Consider the following 15,149-nt stretch of genomic DNA (forward strand, 5'->3'; position numbering starts at 1 on the left):
ACGGCTGAGTATCTCGTCAGGAAAAAAACGTTGTTTTGCCTGACGAGATTCTTGGCAAGAATCTCTTGCCGGCCGAGTGTACAGACACTCCATTCAAAAGAGCCGTTCTTTTGAATGGCACGAACCCGGTGACGTCATCAACTACAATGAGCATGCGCTCGTCACATTTGATGCCGTCGCCGCCATCTTGCTACACCCTACCTATGCCTTGGAAGCTACCGTGCATGCGTCAAAGTCATTTCGAGCATGCACGGTTTTCCACGGCGACAGGTAAGTATACAGACGCTCGGGTTTCAGGAAAACACTGCAGAGAGTCACGACGAGAAAATAGAGAGCAGGTTCTCTATTTTTCTCGTTGAGATTCTGGGCAGTTTTCTTGACGAGAAACCTCAAAGCCTTGTACACACGCTCGGTTTTCTTGCTGGTTTTTGCCGAGAAAACCGTGCGTGTGTACGAGGCTTTAGACAGGATTACCATACAGATGGAAACAGATATTGAGTATCAGAATAACCGTAGACTGTAAGGCCTCATTCCCATGGGATGTACTACATACAGCGTATGCCGTTCGAGGCCGTGTTTTCATGCACAGGTGTTCCGTGTATCTCCATGCAGGCATTCCCATTCATGTCAAATTGGATGCAGCAACATAGACACAGATGCTGCTCCCAATTTTTGACATCCCTGCTGGTGCACAGACCTGAATGGAGACAGTGTAAGTTCAGGAACACGCACTCAGGCCTGGTTTATTCACAGAGTTGTCCTATAGCCACTCCTTTCTTATCTTGGCTGTGTACTTAGGGTCATTGTCCTGTTGGAATATGAACCTTCACCCCACTCTGAGGTCCAGAGCGCTCTGGAGCAGGTTTCCATCAAGGATGTCTCTGCACATTGCTGCATTCATCGTTCCCTCGATCCTGACTAGTTCCCCAGTTCCTGCTGCTGAAAAACATCCCCACAGCATGATGCTGCTGCCACCATGCTTCACTGTAGGGATGGTATTGGCCAGGTGATGAGCGTCCCCTGGTTTCCTCCAGACATGACGCTTGCCATTCAGGTCAAAAGTTCAATCTTTCTTTCATCAGACCAGATAATTTTGTTTTTCATGGTCTGAGAGTCCTTCAGGTGCCTTTTGGCAAACTCCAGGTGGGTTGTCATGTGCCTTTTACTGAGGAGTGGCTTTCGTCTGGCCACTCAACCATACAGGCCTGATTGGTGGTGTCAGGCCACCTGTGGCCAGGTGACAAGTGCACCCAGTTGGGGTCAGGGATGCACCACAGGGTAGTGAACCCTATGGCCGACTGCTGCAATCAGAGAGGAAGCGTGAGCCCAAGATTCCCCAGGGCGCGGAGTCTAAGACCCAGCTTTGTGTTCACCAGAGCCTCTGGTGGTGAGGATGGCCTTTGCCGCAGCTGGATCCAGGTCGCGACCCCTGGAGTCCCCAAGGTCACGCTCCGCAGGGAGAGAGGGGAAGCAGCAACCAGAACAAGCGATAGTGATGGGTAAACCGAGGTCGGGGCAACAGACAGACAAGGGTAATCAAGGAACAGGTGGAAATAAGGGCCGTCTAATTGAGCCACCCCCACTGCGCGTAACTGGAGAATATAAGTGAAAATATAGTGATATTGATAATATAAATAAATAAATTAATAAATAAATATATGTGAGCTGCTTTAAAAGTTAAACGATCAAAATGTAATATGCAAATACAGTGCTACCTGATGTGAAAAAAGGTATCAAATGTGATATTAAGCAGCGCTCAAAAGAATCAAATAAAAAAACACACATATAATATTGCTAGACTATTAAGTGAAAAATAATGAGTGATCCACCCTCTATGTGAAACAATATATCAGTGTCAAAAATAGGTGCCAATAATACACCCAAAATAACAGGTTGGCAAAAAAAAATCCATAAACTGATTGTGTGAACGTAAATGAAGTTCATAAATGGAGAACAGAAGAAATCCCTTCACGATCTTCAGACAGTGCTTTCACCACACCACAGTGACTGCGTGATTCCACCACCCATCAGAATGCAAACTCACCACAATAAATGGCCTGACACTCTCGTGTTAAGGCACACAGGCTTTTTAACTGAACCACTCAGTTTAATTGATGGAACTCCCTCTTTGGAAACTGGAGCACTCAGTTAAATAAATGGAGATCCGTTGGAAAAAGGAAAAACTCCAAGATGACAGCCACATGTATAATGAAGAGAGAGAGCACAATAGTGTGATATTGCAACACAACTTTTAATAAAAACACTAAAAATCTCCCAATAGATGCACTCACAAAAATGACTCTTGTCATAAGCAGTGATTAAATCCAAACATCACACGGTGTAAACACAAACGAAAATTTTCCTCCAGGTGAACCAGTGGTCACGGCGGACCAACAAATAGCCCAGGTTTACTCACAGCCCTATGAAGGTGTACTGGAGTCGCTCTTCAGATGACTATGTTGGTGACAGATGGACCGTTCCACGCCCGACCAGTTCAGTTTAAGGTATGCGGTTGTAACTTAGTACCCACGCCCCGACATGTTTCATCATACTGATTTAATCATGGGGATGCTTACCAGATGTCACATGCCGCTATATGTAGCTGCCAAGGTCCCCCCCTCACTTGCACATTGGTGCACGCCTTCCGTTCATTACAAGCATCAGCTGTGTGGACAAACGTCCCACTCAGCTGTGCTGGCGTGCAAGTGTGCAGCTCTGACCAAACAGAGCAGCATAATCATGTGTGCGAGGTGGAGGCCCCCAGTGGTGACGTCGGTGTACTACACTTAATCACACTGCCTGTATTCAATGAGGTGTCTATCACCAGTGGTCAAACTGGTGTATGACACCCATTCCCACTGCCTATATTCGATACAGTGTCTAACCCCAGTGGTGAAACTGGTGTATGACACCCATCAAGCATAGAGTGTACTGCAAACTGAAAGAAGGGGGATATCCCTCTAAGAAATGACTAACAGCCATTCGGGTGTCCCCATGACCACGAGTCACCTCCAGGTCTATACAAACACGATCTAACAGTGTAAAGTCAGAAACACAAAGTACAATATCTCTCATTAATCTAAAGTGAGAGCATACTACATGGTTATATGAATCTAAAAAAGAATATATATTATTCCAAAATCTAAAAACACATAATCAACCATAAATATATATAAAACTGAATTAAATACATATAGTATAGGCGGTATTCCTAAAATTATATTGAAGAGTTGCATATATTATTATCCATCATAAAATTTCAATAAAATGGTGGTAATCAAAATGAATAAAACATTTTTTTTTATATATATATATATAAAAATTATTATTTTTAAAAAAGATTTTATAAACTGGAAAACGATTTTACACTGGGGCATGTACTTTGAACGAGATATGCATAAATATGGGCAAGTTTAGACATGCAATGGTTCAAATTAAAGTGGGTGAACTTCATCATCTCCATATGCATGGCATAACAAAAATTTAATTATATAGTCATACAAAGCCCATGATCATAGTGGGTGGCCCAGTTGTCTGGCCCCCTTGTAACAACATAATTCATGACCATACTATATATATGTACACCTTAAAACCTGCTCCTAGTCTAAACATTACTGATGAAGCAGTTCACGTCCAATTCTATGTTAAGGCCCCTCGGAAATTGACTTTTTAAAAGAAAGATCCATTGAGTTTCTCGCTGCGATAGATCTCTCACCCTGTTTGAACCTCTCCATGAAGGGTGTACGCAGTCAATGCCACAGAACTGAGCTAGCGAAGGATCTTGGTTATGTTTTTCCTTAAAGTGGACTGACACACTGTGGTAATCAAAGCCCTTCTTTATGTTTGCCAGGTGTTCAGCCACTCGTATCCGCAATAACCTCTTAGTTCTTCCTACATAAAGTAGTCCACATGGGCACCAAATCAAATATACTACATGAGAAGAGTTGCAGGTGATAAATTCTTTAATAGAGAAAATCTTCCCATCACTACTCGTGACCTGTTGTTTTCCTCTATTGCTTATCTGCACAGTTCTGCAACAAATGCATTTCCTGCACGAGTAGAACCCCTTGAAATCTATTCTGAGGGCCTGCTGATCTGGGGGATCTAGAATCTTGCGGACCACCTTGTCGCCGAAATTAGGAGCCCTCCTATAGATGAATCGTGGTTGACTCGGAAGTATTTCGGCAAAGTGTCTGTCCTTCCCCAGGATGTGCCAGTGATTCTTGATGATAGCCTCTACCTCCCTGTATTGGGCACGAAACCCAGACAGGAAGCCCCATTGGTGTTGGTTATTATTTGGCTGTTCTACCTTCTTCTCTAAGCATTTTTCTCTAGGGATAGCAGCAATTTCTTCAATCATTGTGTTCAGAGCTGGCTCATCATATCCCTTCTGAACAAATGTATTCTTCAGTGTTTGTGCTTGTGAGAGATAATCATTGGCATCTGAGCAATTGCGACGAACTCTTAAAAATTGCCCCTTAGGGATATTTTTAATCCATGCTGGGTGGTGTCCACTATTAATGGACAAATAACTGTTACGATCAGTTGGCTTGAAAAAGACTTTAGTCTTTAGTTTATTTGCTTCTCTTTGAATAGTGACATCCAAAAAGTTGACCATATTTCCGCTAATTGTATATTCCAATTTAATGTTGTTGGGATTACTATTGAGGTCTTCCAGAAACTTTAGTGCATCTTGCTGCGATCCTTCCCATATAAATAAAATATCATCTATAAATCTCCGATAAAATAATAATTGGGGTCTCCGGTTATGAAAAAAACATGCCTGTCCTCCCACTCAGCCATGAACAGGTTGGCGAGGCTGGGGCAAACTTTGCCCCCATAGCCACGCCAACCTGCTGGGAGAAGAAGGAGCCATCGAACCAGAAATAATTATGGGACATGCAGAACTCTAATACATGTCCCATAAATTTCTTCTGAGTATGCGGTATATCATCCCTCCTGCTAAGTGCCCAGTTCAACGCCAGTGCCGCATCATCATGCTGAATAATGGTATACAGTGATGCCACGTCAGCTGTTACCAAAAAGATGTCTGTTTCAGGCCTGATGCTCACTTTGTCTAGGGACTGTAGCAGGTCGGTGGTGTCTTTCAGATACGCCTTGGTTGTGCAAACACTCAGTTGGAGAAATCTGTCAAGGTATTCTCCCAATCTGGCTGTGACTGATCCAATCCCGTTAACTATTGGTCGGGCAGGTGGGATAATTTCATTTTTGTGGATCTTAGGCAAAGTGTAGATCACCGGTATCCTACACGCTGAGGGAGCTAAGTACTTTTTCTCTTTCAGATTCAAAGCTCCAGTATGATAGCCCCAATCTACCAACGCATCAAGTTGTACCTTGTATGGTTCGGTAGGGTCTGATGCTAGTTTTCTATATGTAGAAGTATCACTCAGCATATTGGACAACTGGGTGCAGTAGAACTCCTTATCCAGGACCACCACCCCTCCCCCTTTGTCCGCTGGTCGGATCACAACATTCTTCTTATCCTCCAAAGATTCAATACCTTCTTTAATATAGCGGGGATTCACGCCCTTCTTCACAGGTAATTCCTCAATGTCTTTGAGTACCAACTGTTTAAAAACCTCTATAAAATGATTATTGGAAATCTGAGGATTAAATAAGGATTTATTCTTGAGTCCACTGTCAACTTTCGTTGCCACAATGGTACTATTCATAGAAGACGTGACAGGGTGGCTCAAGAAGTATTTTTTCAAATTCAGTCCTGACAAATTTGTGTGTGTCTATATAGACGTCAAATTTATTCATTGTTCTTCTAGGAGCACACTTTAAACCCGTGTTGAGGATATTGAGCTCTTTCGGGCTCAACGTCACCTTACTCAGGTTGTATATTCCTGTGGTTCCACCTCCCTCATTCTTTTTTTGGGATTGTTTCCTTCGGCCTGCCCTGCATCCACGTCTTCTCTTTGATATATTTCTGGTCCTCTTTGCGGAAATTTCGGAACGACATGCTTGTCTCCTCCTTTGTTGTTCCTGGTCTGTGAGTTCCTCCTCGGAGTCCCACCTCTCCCCCCCTCCCCCGATGCCCTAAAAAAGGCTGTTGAGAGTAGTATCCATTATGATAGTCCTCTGCCAGAGGTTGATATCTATTGCCCATATGCCCATACTCTGGTCCTGGATAGTATCCTGGAGGGGGCGGATGGTGGGACCACTGTTGGTAATTATGTTGTGGAGGATAATTAAACTGATCTTTCCTCCCATAAAATTGTGGTGTCCGTGGGGACTGATATTGATAGCCATACTGTTGTCCATTTCCCTCCTGCCTTGAAGGTCCAGGTGATGCCTGTTGAGAGGCATATTGATCTTTTTTACCAGTGTTAATACCACTTCCTCGAGCTTGATTCGATGAGCTCCGATCAAGCTTCGATTTTTTATTATTATTGTTGGTGCTCTGTTTAACAGTAGTTTCCTTCTTGGGTATAGCATCCAGGATTCTCAAGGAACAGGCCAAGGGTCAGGGAAACAGGCAAACTGGAGAAGTCAGAGACGAGCCAAGGTCGGTACACAGGAAGGTAAACGTAACACTGCAGACAGGAACAAGCTACAAACAAAGGTTGAACATCAAAGCAGACTATTAGTGCAGTGGTTAATTTAGGCTTCCTGGGATGGCCTGGGTGGAGCCATACAGGGAGGAAGGTGATAAAAGACAGCCAGAAAGAGGGTCAGGCCTCTAATGAACACATGAGACAGGTAAGCTGCCAGACTTTATTGCATATCCATGACAGGTGGAGTGCTGAAGAGATGTTTGTTCTTCTGGAAGGTTCTCTTCTCTCCACAGAGAAATGCTGAAGCTCTGTCAGGGTGACCATCATGTTCTTGGTCACCTCCCTGACTAAGAACCTTCTTCCCTGATTGTTGAGTTTGGCCAGGCAGCCTGGTCTAGGAAGAGTCCTGGTGATTCCAAACTTCTTCCATTTACGGATGATGGAGACGACTGTGCTCATTGGGACCTTCAATGCTGCAGAAATTATTCTTTACCCTTTCCCAGATCTGTGCCTCAATACAATCCTGTCTCAGAGGTCTACAGACAATTCCTTGGACTTCACGGTTTGGTTTGTGCGCTGACATGCATTGTTAACTGTGGGACATTATATAGACAGGTGTGTGCCTTTCCAAATCACATCTAATCAACTAAATTTACCACAGGTGGGCTCCAATTATGTTGTAGAAACGTCTCAAGGATGATCAGTGGAAACAGGATACACCTGAACTCAATTTTGAGTGTCATGGCAAAGGCTGGGAATACTTCTGTACTGTGATTTCTTAATTTTTTATTTTTTATGAATTTGCAAAGATTTGAAACAAACTTTTTTCACGTTGTCAATATGGGGTAATGTTTGTAGAATTGTGAGGAAAATAATAAATAAGGTTGTAACATAACAAAATGTGGAGAAAGTGAAGCACTACACCTGATTACACAGAATCCCATTCTTCCTAATAGTCCCCGATCACATTTGTATGCTCAGTCACCCTAAGCTCTGCCCTATGCTCAGAGTACATGAGCTTTTTCTGAGTGTATTTAGGCTTTTTAGATCTCATAGACTTCAATAGGAATTCCTGTAATGCACAATATACAGTATGGCCCAGATTCACAAAGCACTTACGCTGACGTTTAACAAGTTACGCCGAAGTAAGTGCAAATGTGCGCCGTCGTATCTGTGCACCAGACCCACAAACTAAGATGCGCCTAAAAACAGGCTTCACCCCGCTGACATAACTTGCCTACGCCGGCGTAGGATGGGCGCACATTTAGGCTGGACGCATGGTGGCGCTCCCATTGAATAGCTATTCAAATATGCAAATGAGGGAAATACGGTGATTCACGAATGTACATGTGCCCGACGCAGGCTACGCGAGGTGTGCGTAAGTTGTACGTCCGGCGTAAAGTTATTCCCCATAAAGGAGGTGCAACCCAGCAGCAGACATGCAAAGGTCTGCACCAGGGAAAACAAGCCGGCGTATTTTACGTTGGACGTGTGTCTGGCTGGGCGTAGGTTACGTTCACGCCATACGCAGTGATCCGGCGTAGTTTAGGCAGTTGTTCCGACGTGGTTGTGAGCAGGCGCAGGGGGATGCGTCCACATTTGCATGAGTCACGCCCACTTCCACCTACGCCGGCGTACGCCTTCGAAACCTGGCGCAGCGTTGGGAGCACTGGCTTGCTGAGTTCAATGCTTGCCTCTCTGCGCTGCGTTGGCATAGCGTACAGTGGTTACTCTACGGCGGTGTAATGTGCGCCCACACTCTGTGAATCTGGGCCTATGTGTTTTTGTGCATTTTTGCAAAATCCCCAGGAAAACGCTCTGCTCATTAGTGAAGTGTCTCCACTAGAGAGCTGCTTGCCATGAGGATCCCATTTAGGCTACATTTACATGGGTGATGGAGTGCGGACAGTGTGCTGTGTTCAGAGTCTAGACCAGGGATCCTGAAACTACGGCCCTCCAGCTGTTGTAGAACTACACATCCCATGAGGCATTGCAACACACTGACATTCACAGACATGACTAGGCATGGTGGGAATTGTAGTTCCTGAACAACTGGAGGGCTGTAGTTTGAAGACCCAAGGTGTAGACACATGAAAAACCTCTGAAAGCCCCATATGCTAGAACCTTAAAGTGTATCTCTAGGTAAAACTTTTCTATTTTAGTATTGGATAAAGTTGGGAAGAGTTACGCTGGCAATGCACTTTTGTGAATTTTGTTTGCGTTGTTTCATTTTAAGAACCTCCCTTCAATCTTCGAATCATTAATGGGGAAAAATCTTGGGCTGGAAATGCAGACCCAGAAGATCCGGTAGAATATCTGGTCAGGAACTGCATCACTATGAGAGGAACCAGTTGAGGTTAAAGCAGAGCTCCACCCAAAAAGGGGAAGCTCTGCTTGTTTACACCCAGGGCCGATCCTAGGGTCAGAGACGCCAGGGTGCAAAAATATTTCTGGCGCCCACACATGGGCCTGATCATCTTACTAACTCCTCCCCTTTACAAATGTTTCTATGGCTACGACTCAAACACAGAGATGCTCCCCTAAGAAGTCTTCATTAGTGTCCCCCATCAGAATCCCCCACAGCAGGTGTCCCCCATCAGAATCCCCCCCAGCAGGTGTCCCCCATCAGAATCCCCCCCAGCAGGTGTCCCCCATCAGAGCCCCCCACAGCAGGTGTCCCCAATCAGAGTCACCCCCAGCAGGTGTCCCCCAGCAGGTGTCCCCCATCAGAGCCCCCCACAGCAGGTGTCCCCGATCAGAGTCACCCCCAGCAGGTGTCCCCCAGCAAGTGTCCCCCATCAGAATCCCCCCCAGCAGGTGTCCCCCATCAGAGCCCCCCACAGCAGGTGTCCCCCATCAGAGCCCCCCACAGCAGGTGTCCCCCATCAGAGCCCCCCCCAGCAGGTGTCCCCCATCAGAGCCCCCCACAGCAGGTGTTCCCCATCAGAGTCCCCCCCAGCAGGTGTCCCCCATCAGAGCCCCCCCAGCAGGTGTCCCCCAGCAGGTGTCCCCCATCAGAGCCCCCCCAGCAGGTGTCCCCCATCAGAGCCCCCCCCAGCAGGTGTCCCCCATCAGAGCCCCCCCAGCAGGTGTCCCCCATCAGAGCCCCCCCCAGCAGGTGTCCCCCATCAGAGCCCCCCCAGCAGGTGTCCCCCATCAGAGCCCCCCACATCAGGTGTCCCCATAGATCAGTACTTGTCCAATAGATCCTTTTAGCTTGGGCACTCTGGGAGCAGAAGCACATTACAGGGGGCGGGGCATATGTGGCATCTTTGGTTACTTGGAGGGTGGCACTCGAAGAGCATTTCTGGGAGTGTACAAGATGATTGGCAGCAGCTCTGGACACAGACAAGGAGGAGGGAGGGGAGCACTTTGGAGCTTCGGCGCCCCCACCTCTGCGGCGCCTGGGTGCGGAGCACCCCGTGCACCCTGCCTAGGATCGGCCCTGTTTACACCCTTCCCCCCTTCACTGCCACATTTGGCACATTTTTAGGAGGACGGGTTACCTGGTTTTTACAGTGTCTCCACTAGAGAGCTGCTTGCCATGAGGATCCCATTTAGGCTACATTTACATGGGTGATGGAGTGCGGACAGTGTGCTGTGTTCAGAGTCTAGACCAGGGATCCTGAAACTACGGCCCTCCAGCTGTTGTAGAACTACACATCCCATGAGGCATTGCAACACACTGACATTCACAGACATGACTAGGCATGATGGGAATTGTAGTTCCTGAACAACTGGAGGGCTGTAGTTTGAAGACCCAAGGTGTAGACACATGAAAAACCTCTGAAAGCCCCATATGCTAGAACCTTAAAGTGTATCTCTAGGTAAAACTTTTCTATTTTAGTATTGGATAAAGTTGGGAAGAGTTACGCTGGCAATGCACTTTTGTGAATTTTGTTTGCGTTGTTTCATTTTAAGAACCTTCCTTCAATCTTCGAATCATTAATGGGGAAAAATCTTGGGCTGGAAATGCAGACCCAGAAGATCCGGTAGAATATCTGGTCAGGAACTGCATCACTATGAGAGGAACCAGTTGAGGTTAAAGCAGAGCTCCACCCAAAAAGGGGAAGCTCTGCTTGTTTACACCCAGGGCCGATCCTAGGGTCAGAGACGCCAGGGTGCAAAAATATTTCTGGCGCCCACACATGGGCCTGATCATCTTACTAACTCCTCCCCTTTACAAATGTTTCTATGGCTACGACTCAAACACAGAGATGCTCCCCTAAGAAGTCTTCATTAGTGTCCCCCATCAGAATCCCCCCCAGCAGGTGTCCCCCATCAGAGCCCCCCACAGCAGGTGTCCCCAATCAGAGTCACCCCCAGCAGGTGTCCCCCAGCAGGTGTCCCCCATCAGAGCCCCCCACAGCAGGTGTCCCCGATCAGAGTCACCCCCAGCAGGTGTCCCCCAGCAGGTGTCCCCCATCAGAGCCCCCCACAGCAGGTGTCCCCAATCAGAGTCACCCCCAGCAGGTGTCCCCCAGCAGGTGTCCCCCATCAGAGCCCCCCACAGCAGGTGTCCCCGATCAGAGTCACCCCCAGCAGGTGTCCCCCAGCAGGTGTCCCCCATCAGAGCCCCCCACAGCAGGTGTCCCCGATCAGAGTCACCCCCAGCAGGTGTCCCCCAGCAGGTGTCCCCCATCAGAGCCCCCCCAGCAGGTGTCCCCCATCAGAGCCCCCCCCAGCAGGTGTCCCCCATCAGAGCCCCCCAAGCAGGTGTCCCCCATCAGAGCCCCCCCAGCAGGTGTCCCCCATCAGAGCCCCCCCAGCAGGTGTCCCCCATCAGAGCCCCCCCAGCAGGTGTCCCCCATCAGAGCCCCCCCAGCAGGTGTCCCCCATCAGAGCCCCCCCAGCAGGTGTCCCCCATCAGAGCCCCCCCAGCAGGTGTCCCCCATCAGAGCCCCCACAGCAGGTGTCCCCCATCAGAGCCCCCCCAGCAGGTGTCCCCCATCAGAGCCCTCCCAGCAGGTGTCCCCCATCAGAGCCCCCCCAGCAGGTGTCCCCCATCAGAGCCCCCCCAGCAGGTGTCCCCCATCAGAGCCCCCCCAGCAGGTGTCCCCCATCAGAGCCCCCCCAGCAGGTGTCCCCCATCAGAGCCCCCCACATCAGGTGTCCCCATAGATCAGTACTTGTCCAATAGATCCTTGTAGCTTGGGCGCTCTGGGAGCAGAAGCACATTACAGGGGGGCGGGGCATATGTGGCATCTTTGGTTACTTGGAGGGTGGCACTCGAAGAGCATTTCTGGCAGTGTACGGGATGATTGGCAGCAGCTCTGGACACAGACAAGGAGGAGGGAGGGGAGCACTTTGGAGCTTCGGCGCCCCCACCTCTGCGGCGCTTGGGTGCGGAGCACCCCGTGCACCCTGCCTAGGATCGGCCCTGTTTACACCCTTCCCCCCTTCACTGCCACATTTGGCACATTTTTAGGAGGACGGGTTACCTGGTTTTTACAGGTCCCTGCACCTACTTCTTGGTAAGATCACCATGGTGATTTACAAGTATGTCTGGCCTCTCCTCCATCCCCCTGCTACCTTCTGGGACACACACAGGTCCCAGAGGATGGCGGGACCAAAGTGCAGCATGACCAAAGTGCAGCATGACTGGTGCATGAGCAGTAGGAAACTGGCTGTGAAGCCTGAAGGCTTCACTGTCGGTTTCTCTTATACCTTGTACACACGATCGGAATTTCCGATGGAAAAAAGTCCGTCTGACATATTCCGATCGTGTGTAGCCCCATTGGAGTTTTTTCATTGGAAATTCCGATGAATTCCATCAGAGTTTAGATATAGAACATGTTCTATTTTTCTCTGATGGAATTCCGATGAGATTTGGCCGGGCAAAAGCCAGATTGTGTGTACGCGGCATTAAAGCCCTTTTACACTGACAGCATGGGCGCGTTAGAAATAAAGCACCGCTGTCAGCATGCAGCCTGGTATTGATCTGCAGATATGGAACTAAAAGTCCCAGCACTAAAGCGCCCCAAAGATGCTGCTTGCAGGGCTTTTTCTAACGTCCTGCCAGCGCAGTGCCCCTGTGTGAAAGCACTCGGGCATTCACACAGGGACTGCAGATGAGGCATTTTTCAGGTGCTATATTTAGCACTAAAGCACCTGAAAAACGGCTCCAGTGTAAAATGGGTCTTAGCAAAAATGCAGACGCCTGCACCCGAAGACGATTAGAGAATCAGCACAGGGTGCCGACATCGCTGGATCCCCGAACAGATAAGAGTCCTTGTATTAAAGTCAGCAGCTACAGTATTTTTTGGGGACTGGAGCATCTCTTTAACCACTTGCCGCCCGGCCACCACTTGACGGCGGCAAAGTGGTTGTAGAATCCTGACTGGACGTCATATGACGTCCTCAGGATTCAGAGCCGCTGCGCGCCCCCGGGGGCGCGCATCGCGGCGATCGTTGTTGCAGGGTGTCAGTCTGACACCCCGCAACACCGATCTAGGTAAAGTGTCTCTCACGGAGACTCTTTACCACGTGATCAGCCGTGTCCAATCACGGCTGATCACGATGTAAATAGGAAAAGCCGGTAATCGGCTTTTCCTCACTCGCGTCTGTCAGACGCGAGTAGAGGAGAGCCGATCGGCTGCTCCTGTGACAGGGGGGGGTTTGTGCTGATCGATCATCAGCATAGCCCCCCGAGGATGCCCACTGGACCACCAGGGATGCCCACTGGACCACCAGGGATGGCCATAGACCACCAGAAATTAAAAAAAATAAAAATAAAGGATGCCACCCTAGACCACCAGGGATGAGGAGGACACAGAACATGGATGCCAATCAGTGCCGCAATGAATGCCAATCAGTGCCCACAATGGGCATCACTGATTGGCAGGCATTGTTTGGCACTGATTGGCATCCATTAGTACAACACATACAATAGTGCCCATCTATGCCCATCCGTGCCACCTATCAGTGCCCATCCATGCCGCCTATCCGTGCCCATCCGTGCCCGTCCGTGCCGCCTATCCTAGCCCATCCATGCCGCCTATCCGTGCCGCATATTAGTGCCCATCAATGCCACCCCATCAGTGTTACCTCATCGGTGCCCATCAGTGCCGCCTTATCAGTGCCCGTCAGTGCAGTACCATCAGTGCCCATCAGTGAAGGAGAAAACGTACTTATTTACAATGTTTTATAACAGAAACGAAAAAAAAAAGTTTTTTTTCTAAATTTTCGGTCATTTTTTTATTTTTTTTGCAGAAAATAAATATCCCACAGATGATCAAATACCACCAAAAGAAAGCTCTATTTGTGGGTACAAAATGATAATAATTTAGTTTGGGTACAGTGTAGCACGACCGCGCAATTGTCATTCAAAGTGCAACAGCGCTGAAAGCTAAAAATTGGTCTGGGCAGGAAGGTGTATAAGTGCCCTGTATGGAAGTGGTTAAAGGAGAAATATGGCCAAAGCTCTTGTGACGGTTTAGGAGATATTGGCAAAATGAAGGCACCGATGTCTACAGCGCATTTGTATTCTATCCAAAATGAAAAAAAGGTTTTGCCTTTAGTCTTACTTTGGTCCTCCACATAATAATATAAATATGAAGAATAGATACTATACTTCACATTCACCAATAACTGCCCAGGGCTCCCAGCTAAATAAAACCCATTCGGTCTTCTTAACCAATCAGAGAGCGATATAGTGACATTCCTCCAGGTGTCACCCTGTCTCCGCTGTCATTGGTGCCACGCCCCTCACACACCCACCCTAACGTTCTTACGTCTAGACGACACCACGCCGTCAGCCATCTTGCTCCACCCATCTCCTCGGGGTTAATTAAACATGAAGCCACCGGAAGACGCTTAAAGCCATCTTGCTCCTCTCAATCAGCGAGCATAACCTTCATGACAACCTCCACACCTTATAATATTGTACAACTGAGTAAATAAATATGGAACACTTTGTATGACCAAGACCATCCGCTATCTAGCATCTGAACAGAAAATGTGTCTCTCGGTACATTTTTAGGGACGCGGGTGTACCAAGATGGCGCCCGATGACTCTCGCGATGTGAGCGCGCCCCCTAGGGGAACGTAGAGGTGGAAGCAACTGCCGTGAGTGTTCCCGGATCGCCGGGGAGGTCATTGAAGAAGGAGAGAACCCAGGCCCTGAGTGTTCCTCTCCGCAAACATGCTCCGCCTGTGCCTGAGGCTCCGCGGCTCGCTCCGCTCCGCCCTGCCGGCCCGGGGTCACGGGAACACGGCGGCCCGAGTGCGGAGGTATCATATGAGCACCGGCTGCCGCCTCAGAGCCCTGGACTGTGTGCCAGCCGGTGTGCCCGGAGGAGGCCGACTACAGGGGAGGCGGGTAGAGGAGACTGGGCGAAGGTGGTACAGCTATCCTCCCCACCAGAAGGTAAGAGAGAGGACTACAAGTCCCAGAGGGCCCTGCGTGCGGAGCAGTGCCAAGGCATGCTGGGAATTGTAGTTCACTAATCAGAGTGTCTACAGGAGCTGTGATTCTACTCCTACCTGTCTGTACAGTGCTGGGACTTGTAGTTCCACATCTGCAGACCAATACCAGGCTGCATGCTGACAGGAGGAGAGAGTGTGTCCAATCTGGTTGCAGATGACCTTACACTGTCCAATCAGATTGTATAATCTCCTGTAAAATGG

General features: G+C 48.6%; 1 protein-coding gene across 2 annotated transcripts in view; it reads left to right on the plus strand.

Annotated features, from left to right (window-relative positions):
- The first annotated feature begins 14,562 nt into the window (after window positions 1-14,562).
- The window catches only part of DLAT (dihydrolipoamide S-acetyltransferase), a 55,493-nt gene continuing 54,906 nt past the window's right edge, over window positions 14,563-15,149 (plus strand). The window contains exon 1 of one of the 2 annotated variants that reach the window (XM_040325419.1): window positions 14,563-14,889. In XM_040325419.1, the coding sequence (XP_040181353.1) occupies window positions 14,665-14,889 (225 nt within the window). In that variant the 5' untranslated portion in view covers window positions 14,563-14,664. The remainder of the gene's footprint in view (window positions 14,890-15,149) is intronic. The other variant, XM_040325418.1, reaches the window with a different exon arrangement.

The sequence above is a fragment of the Rana temporaria genome, chromosome 10 (assembly GCF_905171775.1).
Source record: "Rana temporaria chromosome 10, aRanTem1.1, whole genome shotgun sequence".
NCBI classification, from domain to species: domain Eukaryota; kingdom Metazoa; phylum Chordata; class Amphibia; order Anura; family Ranidae; genus Rana; species Rana temporaria.